This window comes from Melitaea cinxia, chromosome 14 (genome assembly GCF_905220565.1).
Source record: "Melitaea cinxia chromosome 14, ilMelCinx1.1, whole genome shotgun sequence".
Lineage (NCBI taxonomy): Eukaryota > Metazoa > Arthropoda > Insecta > Lepidoptera > Nymphalidae > Melitaea > Melitaea cinxia.
In genome coordinates, this window is record NC_059407.1 from 11,881,778 (window position 1) to 11,901,557 (window position 19,780).

The following is a 19,780-nucleotide window of genomic DNA, read 5'->3' on the forward strand; positions in this document are numbered from 1 at the left end:
CGATTGGTTTTGAAACTTGAAGAGAAAGCTAAAGAGAAGGTTTTAAGGATTTCGAAGGAATAATTCTTCTGCCGTGTGATCCTATGCCATCTGAATCTTTTCCTTAATAAATGTAAGCATAATCATATTTTAGCATCGTAAGACAACAATAACTTTTATTATACATTGTAATTTTTCGTGTCTAAATATTTGTGCCTGCTGGGAATCGAATCAAGGATCCTTCAGTTGTAAGCAGGTATTCTACTTCGATGCCGAATGATTAGTTAATGTACAAAAATGAGATTTATATGCATTTTGATCTCGAAATATCATTAGATGTATAGATAAATGAGGTGATGTCTAATGGACACTAAGCCATATAGATGGTTTGATGTGCTGAGGTTGCGTACCACAGACACCACGGAATTAATACGGTCTTGTTGATACAGTATTTTTTACTATACTTCCGTCTCTGCGCCAACCATATCTCGTAACACCAGATATAAGGTGTAAGCTAAATCATACTGCTTCTTAGTAGTGTTGTGTTCCTGGTGTTCTGTCGGGGGGATTTGTGTCTTACGAATTAATACTCAAAAACATAGGTACACCGTTTTACCTTAGACACATTTGATATTGCTACTGTCCTGTATACTGTTCGTTTCCATGAAATTTGTTTGTATTAAGCGATAAAAATTGCAGTAAAACGACTTGTTCTTTGTTGTCGCATTTATCTTTAACTATTCTACTTTTAACAATCATTTTTATTATTGTTATTTTTTGTTTTGTAATTCGGTACTACAAACTAAACTTTCTTGATACGATGACAGGCTTCGTTGAAAAGTAAGAAGCTTTTAATACATTTAGCTACGCATGATTAACGTGAAGAGATGAGGCTTTCGATTTAGTCAAAATGTCGTAGTCGTAAAATTGTAATCTTCTGTTGAGACTAAGATAATTGTGTTTGCTTGCAAACGAAAAAATTGACAAGTAAATACGCATTATCAAAGATTACTCCAAAAGTTGTAATCAAATCTCGATGAAATTTGAATGTGACCACATGATAAACATCGGCATTCGACTAAATTAAAAATTATCAAAATCGGTAGAGTCAGTAAAAAGTTATGTGGATTTTCGAGTTTCCTTCAATTTCTCTGGGATTCCATCATCAGATCCTGGTTTCCTTATCATGGTACCACACTAGAGATATCTCCTGTCCAACAAAAAAAGAATTATCAAAATCGGTTCATGAACGACGAAGTTATGTCCGAACATACATGAAAAAAATATATACATACGGTCGAATTGAGTAACCTCCTCCTTTTTTGAAGTTGGTTGAAAAGAACGATTTTTTTATTATTATTTAGATTGTATCTACTGATCATCGACTCAACAGCCCAGTCAAATAAACGAAAAAATAAAACATCTTTGAGAATGCTTATTCAACTAAACTAACCAATTTTTACATTTATTGAGTATTGTAAAATGTAAAATATTTGGAAATCGACACTGCAACATCAGTAAAATAACAATATGCTCTTCAATTTGTCGGTTTCGTGACTGCGTCACCTGAGTTTTACAGTTAGGTTGGCTATTTATATCTTATTTACCATTGACTTTACAACATTTTTTTTTTAAATGAATTGTCCCTTTTTGTTTCACTTTCTTATATTATTGTTTTATTTTTTGTACCAGAATGTATTGCAAAGTGAAATTTTTCAAGTTATTGTTGCTACAAGAACCGGTTCCGATAACAATCAATGAAGTCTTAAGAGCCATTTCACAATTTTACGCTCTGCAAGTTTAGGTAAATTTGGTCGCATCGCGCGAATCGTACGAGCCGCGCGATCTTTGTGCTAGTAAGTCATAGATCAAGTAAAAAAAAGTAGATAATGCGCGGCCTTTGTTGTTACTGAAGCCACAAAACTCGGCTCCTTCAATTCGGCTCATTTTCGTTAGTATCTCACGGGGCCTCGTACAGTAACTTTGCCTTCAAAATGCCGTTCTTATGTAATTAAATGGTGCAAAAACAATACCAAAGTGAATAAAAAGTCTGAAGAAATATCGTTTCACACGTAAGTACATACAAAACTTTATATTTCTTATTATTCCAAAATAATATTGAGGTTATTCGGAACTTATAATTTCGATGTCCCGAAATGACGTACCGAGGGAGTGTTACCAGTAATTTTTATTTTCATTAGCCCAAAATGCGGGTAAGTAAATTTTAGGCAATCATAGAAAAATAATTAAGTAGAAAGTGGACAACATTATTGTTTTTTTTTTATCGTGTGATTTTTATGTTTTTCGTAAATTGAAGTCAAGTTAAAAAGGAATTTTTAACTCGTTTGTTTCTGTTTAAATTTGTGAATTAACTACTCATATTTTACTACTAAATATCATGGTTTTAGCTTTCCAACGAATATTTTAATAGGAGATGAATGGGTAGCTGCTTTACGACTGAGCCGAAATGAACTACAACGACAGCCATCCTCAATGGTTTGTTCAAACCATTTTGATAAAGCTGACATGTACGGTACAAAACGTGGACTTCGCAGAGTACCATCAAGTACTGAGATACTGCTACTTACTACTACGTATTTTAATGTTATATTTTTTGTTCTAGGGCCTACCGGATGAGTCTAAATCAGTCCTTAACCAAGATTCAATCTTTGATACACTTAGAAAACATAAACTAAGAGAGATGTTAAAAAAACAGGAACATAGTTTAAAAAAAAATGTAAAAATAAAATCAATTTATTACAGCAAAGAGTTAGACGTCTTTAAAGCAGGAACTTGCCCCTCAGAGGAATCATCAATTACTTAAAAACGCAAGTTTTCATTGACACAGATTTATATAATTAAATAAATCAAAACACGGCTACAATAGATTTATGTAATAATTTGAATCGAAAAAAGGAGTAAATATATTTAAAACTATAAACAGGTTTTTATTTCCACATACCCATTTTACCTATATTAAATTAATTGTTGAATAAAAATTTTAGGGACTTTTTTAAAAAGTGTCAACACTTCACTCACTCACACATCTTTAAAAAAGTGGCTTCACTTTTCTATTCTAGGTGCGTTATCTATTTTTTTTTTACTTTATCTATGTAGTAAGTATAGTGTGACAACCAAAAGACCATCTTGATCATTTTCTAATGTACAATAAAAATTAATAACTATGGTATAAAATGTTTTTTACATAATTAATTTGTTAAAAATTTCAAGTATGTTATATAACAACAGTCAATAAATTTAAAATAAAAATAAAAAATCAATTTTATGAAACAATTTTTCTTTAAATTGATTTAGTTTTTGCAGTTTACGAATGAATCTAATATTTACGATATGAATAAAATAGTATTTTATGACATTGACACCGACAAAAATATTAATTAACAAATAACAAGACAAACAGATTGAAATGCCTATTTGTATTGATAGTGTGAGAAAAGAAAATTAGATTATACATTTGTTTACAGAAATTATCATTATATTATTTTACAGTCATTTTCGTAATATGTTTATTTTATTTATATTTTATTATGAAAGTATCAAATGCGTTTTATCCGCTATAACAACAGGCGCTTGGCGCGTGTGAGCAAAAGAGACGGCTGCGCAGAATTTGGCGTGGACCTTACCTCTAAGAGTGTTATCGCTCGACTGATTTACTGGGCTTGATGCGTGGTAATATATACTATCTTTTTATTATTTAATATAAAATGTATTAAAAATAATTACATCTTTTAATTATTTTTTTTGTATTCCTTAATGATGTAAGTTTACTTTGATGAAGATAGTTCGTTAAAATTTCTTAGTTTACTAAGAGAAATATTGTTTTTAAAATTGTACTTATTTGGAAAATATTGGTAACTTTAAATTTTTTTTATCGTTTAATAGAGATGCAAATGGAATAAAAATCTATGATAGTGCGCAACAAAATTATATTCCACATGTTATGATGTTTTTTAAAAATGGTTTCAACGTAGAGGTTATTGAAAAGTAGGACTTCAAAGTATACATTGCGACCGTTTACCCAGGAAGGAGGCTGATGAAAAGGTTAATAATTTTATACACATAATATAAATCAAAATTCTGATCCGACTATGGACTACAACAAAGGTTGCTTTATTATATTTCAAGAATATAAATTACATTATTGCATCCAACACTGAGATTAACGACGTCTTAATATTACAATTTCGCGGATTATTACCGATTTTTGTGAAATGGCTCTTAATACCTGGGTATTAGCGAGGTTTATGAGATAGTCTTAACAAAGTAAATTTTCACTTTTAAAATTGACGATAATTCTGTTTACTCTGTTCTGTTACTTGAATCCTTTTAGGAATTATACCAGACAACAAGCTCTTGTTTCACATTCAGATCATATGTCTATATATACGTGAAGCACAAACTGTATACCCTTTTTACGAAAATTGCGTGAACTGAAGAGTATGAAATTTCGCACACTTAATGTCCTCTCAAACGTCTCATGTCGATAGCGTGTAGGCAGTGTCCTCATACACTTCTTCTTTTATAGCTCCTTTGTATTTGATCAAACATAAAAATATTATTTTCTCTACTAATTTTCAACGACTTAATGAAGCAAGGTGGTGAATTTGTCGCGTGGTCCCATTCAAAACTGATCGAGACGTGACGTAAAGTACTCGTGTTTACGGATACGGATACGGATAATACGTATTTCGTTGTCTATTTTTTCGACTACCGCCGTGGTATTACTGGTAGATATAAATTGAAGTCGATTTTATTCGGCTGTGAGTAACCAAAACTATGCAGCTTAAGAGACTACCTACTGTGTAAGTAGTGTCGGTTTCGATGCTCAATTTGGTCACGGGTTTTTCTAAAATAGTTTCTGTATATTTTTAAAATAGAAACAAAATGGAAAATTCAGATAACGTCAAAATTTTATTATTAAATCAGAGTTCATCAATATCAGAGGGTAGTGTGAAATTAACTATCCATATATGTAGAAATAATGTCCTTCTTTTACTTCAATAGCGGGCGTTCCGGCCTATCAAATTGGCGCACATAAAGTACGTATCTAGTACTTAAGTAAAGTAGTAGTTACGTATATAAAGTTACCTAACTTAGGAGTAGATGACCGTGTGTACACGTTACAGACTATTTATCAAATATATTAATATTGTTTATTAAAAATAATGAAAAATATGTGACAATAAAAGATATTGTTATTTATAAAACATTTATCTTAAATTTACAATATTTATTTACACTAAATTTACACAACAATTTCATCAATAAAAAACAGAAATAATCTTACATGACTAAACAGATATGGTAAAAGGTACTTAATATTAGATAAAATTTTAGTAAATTTGTTGTTATAACAAGTCTTTGACACACAGCACAGTCAACTTTATACACTACTATTTACACTCACTTTCAAGGTCACTACAGTTAGTTTCTCTCGGACACACGTACACCGGTTAGCCGGGAGGCCGATGTGGTAGAAGTGTATCATGCCGGCGATACATTAAAATATACGGCATTCGTGGTGCCGTCGCCTTCAATACCTTTGCAAGAGTCACTTGCGTCACTATTGCATCATCGAACCTGAAATTGTAATTAACTAGCTGTGCCCGCGGCTTCGCCCGCGTTGAAATTAGTGTGTCACAAAGTTTTCCCGGCAAACTTCCAGTGAAACTCTCATCAAAATCGGCTTACCCGTTCCGTAAACCTTCTTTTTGCCAATGGTAGACCCCTTTCTCCAATGGTGAAACTGCGTGAAAATCTGTTCAGTAAGTTTTGAGCGAATCAATCGCATACACTTTTGGGGACTTTGTTTTATAATACACTAACTGTTGCCCGCGACTACGTCCGCGTGGTTATGAAGATATGCATTACTATTAACATGTTTAACGCAAATTATTTTTTTATTTCAGTCACTTGAAATGCTTATCAAACTGAGTAACTTTTTAAAAGGCACAATTTAGTATAATTTAATAGTTATTTTTATAAAACCTCTGTATACACCACATTTTTAGTTTTATTTTCAGGCTGTATATGTTTCATACAAACTATCAACCCCAATTAAACCCCCTTAGAGGTGGAATATCGTAAAATCCGTTCTTAGCGGACTTCTGCTAACTATAATCTACCTCCCTGCCAAATTTTATCTTTGTCCAACCTGGATAGATATACCATCCAGCGGTTTTTGAGTTCTCGTGATGAGTGAGTTAGTGACCTTTCTCTTTTATATATATATACATTACGATGCATTTTTCGGACACCTCCTCACCATCTATAGAGCATATATTTTAAATTTCAAGTCTCTTACTTCAAAAATATAAGACTTTCATACAAACTTCCGACCCCCGCTTTATACCCTTACGGGTCGATTTTCGTAAAATCAGTTCTTAGCGGATGTCTAAGCCCTATAAAGAACCAACCTACTAAATTTTAAGTTTGTAGCTGTTATAGTTTCGGAGGTTTCGTGATGAGTGAGTCAACCTACCATCCCCCGTTTTAACTCCAAAAGAGAGTTGATTTCTAAAGATACATTATTTGGTCACCTTTCTACAATCTATAGAGCATACATTTTAAATTTCAAGTCTCTTACTTCAAAAACATAGGACTTTCATACAAACTTCCAACCCCCGTTTTACCCCCTTAGGGGTCGAGTTTTGTAAAACCCGTTCTTATCGAATGTCTATGCCCTATAAGGAGCCTATCTGTGAATTTCAAGTTTGTAGGTTTTATAGTTTCGGATATTCGGGATGAGTGAGTAAACCTACCATCCCCCGTTTTAACCCCAAAAGGGAGTTGATTTCTAAAGATTCATTATTTGGACACCTTCTCATCATCTATAAGGTATACATTTTAAATTTCAAGTCTCTTACTTCAAAAACATGGGACTTTCACACAAACTTCCAACCCCCGTTTTACCCCTTTAAGGATCGAATTTTGTAAAATTCGTTCTTAGCGGATGTCTACGCCCTATAAGAAGCTTTTCTGCCAAATTTCAAGTTTATAGCTGTTATAGTTTCGGAGATTTCGTGATCAATGAGCCAACCTACTATCCCCCGTTTTAACCCCAAAAAGGGGTTGATTTCTAAAGATACATAATTTGGACACCTTTTCACCATCTATAGAGCATACATTTTAAATTTCAAGTCTCAACTTCAAAAACATAGGACTTTCATACAAACTTGCAACCCCCGTTTTACACCCTTAGGGGTCGAGTTTCGTAAAATCCGTTCTTAGCGGATGCCTACGCTCTATAAGGAATCTACCTGCCAAATTTCAAGTTTCTAGGTGTTATAGTTTCGGAGATTTCGTGATGAATGACCTTTCGCGTTTATATATATTATAGACTAGCTGTGCCCGCGGCTTCGCCCGCGTTGAAATCAGAGTGTCACAAAGTTTTCCCGGCAAACTTCCAGTGAAACTCTTATCAAATCGGCTTAGCCGTTACGTAAACCTTCCTCTTAAACCGAATGAAAATCCGTTCAGTAGATTTTGAGGGAATCTATCACATACACTTTTGGAGACTTTGTTTTATAATAACCTAACTGTTGCCCGCGACTACATCCGCATGGTTATAAAGATATGCATTAAGATGTTTAACGCAAATTATTGTTTTATTTCAGTTACTTGAAATGCTTATCACACTGAGTAACTTTTCAAAAGGCACAATTTAGTATAATATAATAGTTGTTTTTATAAAACCTCTCTATACACCACATTCTTAATTTTATTTTCAGGCAGCAGTATAAATAACCTATCAGGTGAACTTATATGTTTCATACAAACTATCAACCCCAATTAAGCCCCTTAGCGGTGGAATATCGCAAAATTCGTTCTTAGCGGACGTTTACTAACTGTAATCTACCTCCCTGCCAAATTTCATCTTTGTCCATCCTGGATGGATGAACCCTCCAGCGGTTTTTGAGTTCTCGTGATGAGTGAGTCAGTGACCTTTCTCTTTTATATATATAGATTACGATGCATTATTTGGACACCATCTCATCATCTATAGAGCACACATTTTACATTTCAAGTCTCTTACTTCAAAAATATAGAACTTTCATACAAACTTCCAACCCCCGTTTTACCCCTTTAAGGGTTGAATTTCATAAAACCAGTTCTTAGCAGATGTCTACACCCCATAAGGAAACTACCTGCCAAATTTCAAGTATGTATCTGTTATAGTTTTGGAGATTTCGTTATGAGGGAGCCAACCTACCATCCCCTGGTTTAACCCCAAAAAGGAGTTGATCTCTAAAAATACATTATTTGGACACCTTTTCACCATCTATAGAGTTTACATTTTAAATTTCAAGTCTCTTACTTCAAAAACATAGGACTTTCATTCAAACTACCAACCCCCGTTTCACCCCCTTAGGGGTCGAGTTTCGTAAAATCGGTTCTTAGCAAATGTCTACGTCTTATAAGAAACCTACCTGTCAAATTTCAAGTTTGTATCTGTTATAGTTTCGGAGATTTCGTAATGAGTGAGTCAACCTACCATCCTCCATTTTAACCCCAAAAGGGTGTTGATTTCTTAAGATACATTATTTGGATACCTTTTCACTACCTATAGAGCATACATTTTAAATTTCAAGTCTCTTACTTCAAAAACGTAGGACTTTCATACAAACTTCCAACCCCCGTTTTACCCCCTGAGGGATCGAGTTTCGTAAAATTCATTCTTAGCGGTAGTTTACGCTGTATAAGGAACCTCCTTGCTAAATTTCAAGTTTGTAGGTGTTATAGTTTCGGAGATTTCGTGATCAGTGAGTCAACCTAAGATCCCCCGTTTTAACCCCAAAAAGGGGTTGATTTCTAAATATTCATTATTTGGTCACCTTTTCACCATCTATAGAGCTTACATTTTAAATTTTAAGTCTCTTACTTCAAAAACATAGGACTTTCATACAAACTTCCAACCCCCGTTTCACCCCCTTAGGGGTCGAGTTTCGTAAAATCCGTTCTTAGCGGATGCCTATGTCTTATAAGGAGCCTACCTGCCAAATTTCAAGTTTGTAGGTGTTATAGTTTCGGAGATTTCGTGATGAGTGAGTGACCTTTCGCTTTTATATATATTATAGACTAGCTGTGCCCGCGGCTTCGCCCGCGTTGAAATCAGTGTGACACAAAGTATTTCCGGCAAACTTCCAGTGAAACTCTCATCATAATCGGCTTAGCCGTTCCATAAGCCTTCCTCTTGAAGCCCTCTCTCCATTGATGAAACCGCATGAAAATCCGTTCCGTAGATTTTGAGGGAATCGATCACATACACTTTTGGGGACTTTGTTTTATAATACACTAACTGTTGCCCGCGACTACGTGCGCGTGAAGCGCGCGTCGCGTTTAACAAAATGGTTCGTTGAATTCGTCCGAATTGTGGTATGAAATAATGTAGTAATAATGTAGTATTGTAGTGTAAATATGTTTAACTATACTGCATGCAATTCAGTTTTTAATATGGTTCTACGTAACTATATGTCACAGAGTAGCGTAACGCACGCTCCTCCGTGACTCCGTGAAGACAGGGGTAAATAAAAAGTATTCTAGTAACGTAAAGGTTGGATATTGTAAAAAATATATTTTTTTGTACTACTTATAAGTGATCAATATAAATGTTTCTTGAACCCATAGGGTTGCAACGCGGTTATTTTGCTTTAAACCGACCCTGCTGTATAAGTTTCATACAAACTATCAATCCCAATTAAACCCCCTTAGTGGTGGAATTTCGCAAAATCCGTTCTTAGCGGACGTCTATTAATTATAATCTACCTCCCTGCCCAATTTCATCTTTGTCTATCCTGGATGAATGGACCATCCAGCAGTTTATGAGTTCTCGTGATGAGTGAGTCAGTGATCTTTCTCTTTTATATATATAGATTACAATGCATTATTTGAACACCTTCTCACCATGTATAGAGCATACATTTTAAATTTCAAGTCTCTTACTTCAAAAACATAGGACTTTTATATAAACTTCCAAGCCCCGTTTTACCCTTTTAAGGGTCGAGTTTCGTAAAATTAGTTCTTAGCAGATGTCTACGCCTTATAAGAAACCTACCTGACAAATTTTAAGTTTATAACTGTTATAGTTTCGGAGATTTCGTGATGAGTGAGTCAACCTACCATCCCCCGTTTTAACCCCAAAAAGGAGTTGATTTCTAAAGATACATTATTTGGATACCTTTTTACTATCTATACATACATTTTAAATTTCAAATCTCTTACTTCAAAAACATAGGACTTTCATACAAAGTTCCAACCCCCGTTTTACCCCTTTAAGGGTCGAGTTACGTTAAATCAGTTCTTAGAATATGACTACGCTTTATATGGAACCTACCTGCCAAATGCCAAATTTGTAGCTGTTATAGTTTCGGAGATTTCGTGATGAGTGGGTCAACGTAACATCCCCCGTTTTAACCCCAAAAGGGAGTTGATTTCTAAGAAACATTATTTGGGCACCTTGTTACCATCTATAGAGCATACATTTTAAATTTCAAGTCTCTTACTTCAAAAACATGGGACTTTCATACAAACTTCCAACCCCCATTTTACCCCCTTAGGGGTTGAGTTTCGTAAAATCCGTTCTTAGCGGATGTCTACTTCCTATAAGGAGCCTACCTGCCAAATTTCAAGTTTGTGGGTGTTATAGTTTCGGAGATTTCGTGATGAATGACCTTTCGCGTTTATATATATTACTAGCTGTGCCCGCGGCTTCGCCCGCGTTGAAATCGGTGTGACACAAAGTTTTCCCGGCAAACTTCCAGTGAAACTCTCATCATAATCGGCTTAGCCGTTCTATAAGCCTTCCTCTTGAAGCCCTCTCTCCATTGATGAAACCGCATAAAAATCCGTTCCGTAGATTTTGAGGGAATCGATCACATACATTTTTGGCGACTTTGTTTTATAATACACTAACTGTTGCCCACGACTACGTCCGCGTGGTTATGAAGATATGCATTACTATTAAGATGCTTAACGCAAATTATTTTTTTATTTCAGTCACTTGAAATGCTTATCACTCTGAGTAATTTTTTCACAGGCACAATTTAGTATAATTTAATAGTTATTTTTATAAAAACTCTCTATACACCACATTTTTAGTTTTATTTTCAGGCTGCAGTATGAATAACCTATCAGGCGAACTTGTTGCTACTGTATATGTTTCATACAAACTATTAACCCCAATTAAACCCCCTTAGCGATGGAATATCGCAAAATCCGTTCTTAGCGGACGTCTACTAACTATAATCTACCTCCCTGCCAAATTTCATCTTTGTCCATCTTGGATGGATGGACCATCCAGCGGTTTTTGAGTTCTCGTGATGTCAATCACCTTTCTCTTTTATATATATATAGATTACGATATATTATTTGGACACTTCCTCGCCATCTATAGAGCATACATTTTAAATTTCAAGTCTCTTACCTTAATAACATATGACTTTCATATAAACTTCCAACCCCCGTTTTATCCCCTTATGGATCGAGTTTCGTAAAATCCGTTCTCAGCGGATGTTTACGCCCTATAAGGAACCTATCTGCAAAATTTCAAGTTTGTAGCTGTTATAGTTTCAGAGATTTCGTGATGAGTGAGTCAACCTACCATTACCCCATTTTAACCCCAAAAGGGAGTTGATTTCTAAAGATACATTATTTGAACACCTTCTCAACATCTATAGAGCATACATTTTAAATTTCAAGTCTCTTACTTCAAAAACATAGGACTTTCATACAAACTTCCAACCCCCGTTTTATCACCTTAGGGGTCGAGTTTCATAAAATCCGTTCTTAGCAAATGTATATGCCCTATAAGGAACCTACTTGCCAATTTTCAAATTTGTAGCTGTTATAGTTTCGGAGATTTCGTGATGAGTGAGTCAACCTACCATCCCCCGTTTTAACCCCAAAAAGGGGTTGATTTCTAAAGATACATTGTTTGTACACCTCCTCACCATCTATGGAGCATACATTTTAAATTTCAAGTCGTTTACTTCAAAAACATAGGACTTTCATACAAACTTCCAACCCCCGTTTTACCCCCTTAGGGGTCGATTTTCGTAAAATTCGTTCTTAGCGGATGTTTACGCTCTATAAGGAGCTTTCCTGCCAAATTTCAAGTTTGTAGGTGTTATAGTTTCGTAGATTTCGTGATCAGTGAGTCAACGTACCATCCCCCGTTTCAACCCCAAAAAGGGGTTGATTTCTAAAGATACATTATTTGGACACTTTCTCACCATCTATAGAGCATACATTTTAAATTTCAGGTCTCTTACTTCAAAAACATAGGACTTTCATACAAACTTCCAACCCCCGTTTTACCCCCTTAGGGGTCGAGTTTCGTAAAATCCGTTCTTAGCGGATGTCTACGTCCTATAAGGAGCCTACCTGCCAAATTTCAAGTTTGTAGGTGTTATAGTTTCGGAGATTTCGTGATGAGTGAGTGACCTTTCGCTTTTATATATATTACTAGCTGTGCCCGCGGCTTCGCCCGCGTAGGAATCAGTGTGTCACAAAGTTTTCCCGGCAAACTTCCAGTGAAACTATTATCGAAATCGGCTTAGCCGTTCCGTAAACCTTTTTCTCCAAGCCCTCTCTCCATTGGTGAAATCGCATGAAAATCCGTTCAGTAGATTTTGAAGGAATCTTTCACATATACTTTTTGGGACTTTATTTTATAATACACTAACTGTCACCTGCGACTACGTCCGCGTAGTTATGAAGATATGCATTACTATTAAGATGTTTAACGCAAATTATTTTTTTATTTCAGTCACTTGAAATGCTTATCAAACTGAGTAACTTTTCAAAAGGCACAATTTAGTATAATTTAATAGTTATTTTTATAAAACCTCTCTATACACCACATTTTTAGTTTTATTTTCAGGCTGTATATGTTTCATACAAACTATCAACCCTAATTAAACCCTCTTAGCGGAGGAATATCGCAAAATCCGTTCTTAGCGGACGTCAACTAACTATAATCTACCTCCCTGCTAAATTTCATCTTTATCCATCCTGGATGGATGGACCACCATCCAACGGTTTTGAGTTCTCGTGATGAGTGAGTCAGTGACCTTTCTCTTTTATATATATAGATTACGATGCATTATTTGGACACCTTCTCGCTATCTATAGAGCATACATTTTAAATTTCTTTTACTCCTAAAACATAGGACTTTCATACAAACTTCCAACCCCCCGTTTTACCCCCTTAGGGGTCGAGTTTCGTAAAATCCGTTCTTAGCGGATCTCTACGCCCTATAAGGAGCTTTCCTGCCAAATTTCAAGTTTGTAGGTGTTATAGTTTCGGAGATTTCGTGATCAGTGAGTCAACGTACCATCCCCCGTTTTAACCCCAAAAAGGGGTTGATTTCTAAAGATACATTATTTGAACACTTTCTCACCATGTATAGAGCATACATTTTAAATTTCAAATCTTTTACTTCAAAAACATAGGACTTTCATACAAACTTCCAACCCCCGTTTTACCCCCTTAGGGGTCGAGTTTCGTAAAATCCGTTCTTAGCGGATGTCTACGTTCTATAAGGAGCCTACCTGCCAAATTTCAAGTTTGTAGGTGTTATAGTTTCGGAGATTTCCTGATCATTGAGTCAACCTACCATCCCCGTTTTAACCCCAAAAAGGGGTTGATTTCTAAAGATACATTATTTGGACGCCTTCTCATTATCTATAGAGCATACATTTTAAATTTCAAGTCTTTTACTTCTAAAACATAGGACTTTCATACAAACTTCCAACCCCCCGTTTTACCCCTTTAGGGATCGAGTTTCGTAAAATCCGTTCTTAACGGATGTTTACGCCTTATAAAGAGCCTTTCTGCCAAATTTCAAGTTTGTAGGTGTTATAGTTTCAGAGATTTCGTGATCAGTGAGTCAACTTACCATCCCCCATTTTACCCCAAAAAGGGGTTGATTTCTAAAGATACATTATTTGGACGCCTTTTCATCTTCTATAGAGCATACATTTTAAATTTCAGGTCTCTTACTTCAAAAACATAGGACTTTCATACAAACTTCCAACCCCGGTTTTACCCCCTTAGGGGTCGATTTTCGTTAAATTCGTTCTTAGCGGATGTTTACGTCTTATAAGGAGCTTTCCTGACAAATTTCAAGTTTGTAGGTGTTATAGTTTCGGAGATTTCGTGATCAGTGAGTCAACCTACCATCCCCCGTTTCAACCCCAAAAAGGGGTTGATTTCTAAAGATACATTATTTGGACGCCTTTTCATCTTCTATAGAGCATACATTTTAAATTTCAGGTCTCTTACTTCAAAAACATAGGACTTTCATACAAACTTTCAACCCCAGTTTTACCCCCTTAGGGGTCGAGTTTCGTAAAATCCGTTCTTAACGGATCTCTACGCCCTATAAGGAGCTTTCCTGCCAAATTTCAAGTTTGTAGGTGTTATAGTTTCGGAGATTTCGTGATCAGTGAGTCAACGTACCATCCCCCGTTTTAACCCCAAAAAGGGGTTGATTTCTAAAGATACATTATTTGAACACTTTCTCACCATGTATAGAGCATACATTTTAAATTTCAAATCTCTTACTTCAAAAACATAGGACTTTCATACAAACTTCCAACCCCCGTTTTACCCCCTTAGGGGTCGATTTTCGTAAAATTCGTTCTTAACGGATGTTTACGTCTTATAAGGAGCTTTCCTGACAAATTTCAAGTTTGTAGGTGTTATAGTTTCGGAGATTTCGTGATCAGTGAGTCAACCTACCATCCCCCGTTTCAACCCCAAAAAGGGGTTGATTTCTAAAGATTCATTATTTGGACGCCTTTTCATCTTCTATAGAGCATACATTTTAAATTTCAGGTCTCTTACTTCAAAAACATAGGACTTTCATACAAACTTCCAACCCCCGTTTTACCCCCTTAGGGGTTGAGTTTCGTAAAATCCGTTCTTAACGGATCTTTACGCCCTATAAGGAGCTTTCCTGCCAAATTTCAAGTTTGTAGGTGTTATAGTTTCGGAGATTTCGTGATCAGTGAGTCAACGTACCATCCCCCGTTTTAACCCCAAAAAGGGGTTGATTTCTAAAGATACATTATTTGGACGCCTTCTCATTATCTATAGAGCATACATTTTAAATTTCAAGTCTTTTACTTCTAAAACATAGGACTTTCATACAAACTTCCAACCCCCCGTTTTACCCCCTTAGGGATCGAGTTTCGTAAAATCCGTTCTTAACGGATGTTTACGCCTTATAAAGAGCCTTTCTGCCAAATTTCAAGTTTGTAGGTGTTATAGTTTCAGAGATTTCGTGATCAGTGAGTCAACCTACCATCCCCCGTTTCAACCCCAAAAAGGGGTTGATTTCTAAAGATACATTATTTGGACGCCTTTTCATCTTCTATAGAGCATACATTTTAAATTTCAGGTCTCTTACTTCAAAAACATAGGACTTTCATACAAACTTCCAACCCCCGTTTTACCCCCTTAGGGGTCGATTTTCGTAAAATTCGTTCTTAGCGGATGTTTACGTCTTATAAGGAGCTTTCCTGACAAATTTCAAGTTTGTAGGTGTTATAGTTTCGGAGATTTCGTGATCAGTGAGTCAACCTACCATCCCCCGTTTCAACCCCAAAAAGGGGTTGATTTCTAAAGATTCATTATTTGGACGCCTTTTCATCTTCTATAGAGCATACATTTTAAATTTCAGGTCTCTTACTTCAAAAACATAGGACTTTCATACAAACTTCCAACCCCCGTTTTACCCCTTTAGGGGTCGAGTTTCGTAAAATCCGTTCTTAGCGGATGTCTACGTTGTATAAGGAGCCTACTTGCCAAATTTCAAGTTTGTAGGTGTTACAGTTTCGGAGATTTCGCGATCATTGAGTCAAACTACCATCCCCGTTTTAACCCCAAAAAGGGGTTGATTTCTAAAGATACATTATTTGGACGCCTTCTCATTATCTATAGAGCATACATTTTAAATTTTAAGTCTTTTACTTCTAAAACATAGGACTTTCATACAAACTTCCAACCCCCCGTTTTAACCTCTTAGGGATCGAGTTTCGTAAAATCCGTTCTTAACGGATGTTTACGCCTTATAAAGAGCCTTTCTGCCAAATTTCAAGTTTGTAGGTGTTATAGTTTCAGAGATTTCGTGATCAGTGAGTCAACCTACCATCCCCCATTTTAACCCCAAAAAGGGGTTGATTTCTAAAGGTACATTATTTGGACGCCTTTTCATCTTCTATAGAGCATACATTTTAAATTTCAGGTCTCTTACTTCAAAAACATAGGACTTTCATACAAACTTCCAACCCCCGTTTTACCCCCTTAGGGGTCGATTTTCGTAAAATTCGTTCTTAGCGGATGTTTACGTCTTATAAGGAGCTTTTCTGACAAATTTCAAGTTTGTAGGTGTTATAGTTTCGGAGATTTCGTGATCAGTGAGTCAACCTACCATCCCCCGTTTCAACCCCAAAAAGGGGTTGATTTCTAAAGATACATTATTTGGACGTCTTTTCATCTTCTATAGAGCATACATTTTAAATTTCAGGTCTCTTACTTCAAAAACATAGGACTTTCATACAAACTTCCAACCCCCGTTTTACCCCGTTAGGGGTCGAGTTTCGTAAAATCCGTTCTTAGCGGATGTTTACGTCTTATAAGGAGCCTACCTGCCAAATTTCAAGTTTGTAGGTGTTATAGTTTCGGAGATTTCGTGATCAGTGAGTCAACGTACCATCCCCCGTTTCAACCCCAAGAAGGGGTTGATTTCTAAAGATACATTATTTGGACATCTTTTCACCATCTATAGAGCATACATTTTAAATTTCAAGTCCCTTACTTCAAAAACATAGGACTTTCATACAAACTTCCAACCCCCGTTTTACCCCCTTAGGGGTCGAGTTTCGTAAAATCCGTTCTTAGCGGATGCCTACGTCTTATAAGGAGCCTACCTGCCAAATTTCAAGTTTGTAGGTGTTATAGTTTCGGAGATTTCGTGATGAGTGAGTGACCTTTCGCTTTTATATATATTATAGATTAACAATAACATTAGTAATTTCTTGTACAGCAAAAATACTCACATAAACACTTGTGTTTCTTACTCAGTATAGATTGTTCACATAGTATTTATTATACATAACGACGATAAATTTGTATCGACATTGTAATTTTTTTAAAGCGTTATATGAATCTTATAAGCGGTATGCGTAACTTCTTTAAATATGTTAACTTTACTTGGAGTTGATCAAAAAGTATATATTTATCTTACCTAATCCAACCGGCGCCACTGTGGAACGTATCCGTAATGTAGTGAGTGACCTTTGTGCTCCTTCATGATAGACCACGGCAAAAAGTTTGTACGTGCGCTGCTTGTACGTGTGCTTCGATGACATCATTTCTGTAATAGTAAAATATCATTTTAGCTTTTCTATAAGTAAATCTAATATATCATAATTACAACATTATCGAAATACACTACAATTTTATTCTCAGAATCGATTACTTTAGATTTATGTTGATTTGAAATTTATATGCCATTTAGAGCCTTTCACATCGAGGTTTTAGTTCAGTTTATTAACTAAGTTTTTGGACCTAAAACTATAAATCGAACTATTTATTAACAGGGTCAATATTATTTTCACTAGTGGTTGATTTGTAGATGACCGAGAGGTAATACGTACTTGGATGAATATTGAGGTCGACGGGAAAATCAAAATTCTTGATGATCTTCTTGGCGTGACCGTTCCCGTCAACCTGGTAGCACTTGAGATGCAGCAGCAGTACTAAAGGCAGCCGTGCAAATGAGAGCTGTTGCCAAGCACCAGGAACGCTTTCTATGGCATCCTTGGCTGCCAAGAGTTCCAAGGCGTCCTGAACTGTGTTGGAACGCTGTTGAAAGAAAAGACATTTTAATTTCACTAGTACTATTGCTACTGTGGTTCGCGGAGCGGGTCGCTAGTAATGTGTAATATGTCAAGACTAGAGATGTAGACGGGTAACGCGACTCACCTCAATGTCGAGCTGCAGGGTGAAGAAAGGCTGCACGTTATCCGTGACGTTGTGGTTCGGGGCGCGGTGCAGGCGGGTCCGCGTTAGGCCGCGAAAGATATCCGCCACCGGTGTGCGACGCACCGTACAGACAGACTGGTCTTGTGCGACGACACTATTCGATTTTTTAATGGCGTCCCGTGTAGGCTCTTCGGGCTCATTTGCTTTTATGACCTAAAAGGAAAAATTTAACGCTATGGATGGAACTCTTAAAGAAAGAAACAAATAGAAATAAATTTAATGTAACTCGTTACTGTCTTTTAATTTTATACTATTAAACGAGCAATTCTTGTATATATGTATATAGAATCTGAATCTCGGAATCGGCTAAAACGATTTTCTTATTATTATTTATATTTCACCATTATTATTTTTTAATTATTTTTTTATTTTTAATTTTTTATATTTATTTATATTTGTTATCATTGTCGGTAAAAAATACTATTCATATTTTAAAAATATGTAATTCGTATTTAAATATGATTTCCAAAAAACATGATTTACTCAAAATACAGAGCTAAGCACGGTCAGCCAGGTACTATACATTTAAACGTCTATAACTTCTTACCTCGAGCATTTCGTCATTGAGCGTATTAAGGATACAGCTCAGAAATTCTTCTGCGTCTTCCTGTCTGTTTCCCTGTGCGCCAGAAAATTGCCTCAGAGCCCTCAGCACCCGGACGCTCGCAAAGCCGTCCAGCGGCGGCCCCGTGACTGCCGTCCGCCTGTGCCCAGAACGCGAGGAACTCGCTACCATGCTATACTCCGAGCACAGTACTTTTCTGAAAATTATTGTCGTAAATTTATTATTGTTGACGCAGTCTATTCTTGCTGACAATAAAGTTGTCAGGCTATGAATCAGTTTGAAATGTTTATAAATTACTGACCAGACTGGACATGGGAGATCATAAAAATAATACTTACAGCGAATCGATTGAAGGTGTGCTCGAATTGCCGCTACGCGCTTGCGACGACGGGAGCGCTGTCAGCATGTTGTTGAAAGGCGAACAAGCGAACAGGGCTTGCAGGATAGCATTCACGTAGCAATAGTTTGAGCGATTAGTGAGGCTGCGAGGTAAGAGAGAAATAGGACGATTCTCTGACTGATAATTTGAGGGAAATTCTGAAAAATAAAATGAAGGTATGCAATTTAGTTTTGTCCGGGGTATCAAGAAAAACGTAAAAAATACTATTTTAGAACAACTACAAAATGATCAATGCTCCTGTAAAAACTGGCCCATGTCATTATAGAATAACGGAAGTTTAGAAAGTGTAAAATATCTTTCTATAATAATTTATAGTAACAGAATTTACGCGCCTATTTGTAATGTCGATATTGAATACTATAAAATATTTACAATAATTAACTCCCATTCTGTGTGAGTTGGCTTCGTCACTGTACGTAGGCAACGTGCGCTCCTGGGCTGCTGTTGGGTGACTTAAATTTGTAGAAGTGGAAGTACGATTGATAGGAGTTTTATTGCCCGTTTTAGCCTCGAACAGGCTCGCCCAGGTTTTCGTTGGTGGCGGTTGGAGGATTTCGCGTGCATTATTGCCCACCATCGTCGACCCGGTCGTAGTTGCGTAATAAATCGACATTCCTATTAACATTTAATTATTTATGATATGTTCATACGATAATAGATTTTCATAAATTAAAAATTAATTGAAATAGGAAAATGTAGAAAACAGAAAACTAGGCTCTATACCGTTTAAGTACTTTACCTCAATCGAAGCAACTATACGTTT

At 36.0% G+C, this 19,780-nt stretch overlaps 1 protein-coding gene and 1 long non-coding RNA gene across 2 annotated transcripts; both read right to left on the reverse strand.

Annotated features, from left to right (window-relative positions):
* Positions 1-5,196: 5,196 nt before the first annotated feature.
* On the reverse strand, positions 5,197-17,296 carry LOC123659520. The gene is made up of 2 exons (XR_006744027.1): positions 17,253-17,296; positions 5,197-5,580 (listed from the first exon to the last, which is right to left on the reverse strand). It is a non-coding gene; the product is annotated as an uncharacterized LOC123659520 (long non-coding RNA).
* A 297-nt stretch (positions 17,297-17,593) lies between these two features.
* On the reverse strand, positions 17,594-19,630 carry LOC123659410 (ubiquitin carboxyl-terminal hydrolase 10-like). Its single transcript, XM_045594626.1, has 5 exons — positions 19,495-19,630; positions 18,956-19,154; positions 18,600-18,813; positions 17,993-18,205; positions 17,594-17,872 (listed from the first exon to the last, which is right to left on the reverse strand). The coding sequence occupies exons 1-5, from the start codon at positions 19,628-19,630 to the stop codon at positions 17,594-17,596; spliced, it is 1,041 nt and encodes a 346-aa protein (XP_045450582.1).
* Positions 19,631-19,780: the final 150 nt, after the last annotated feature.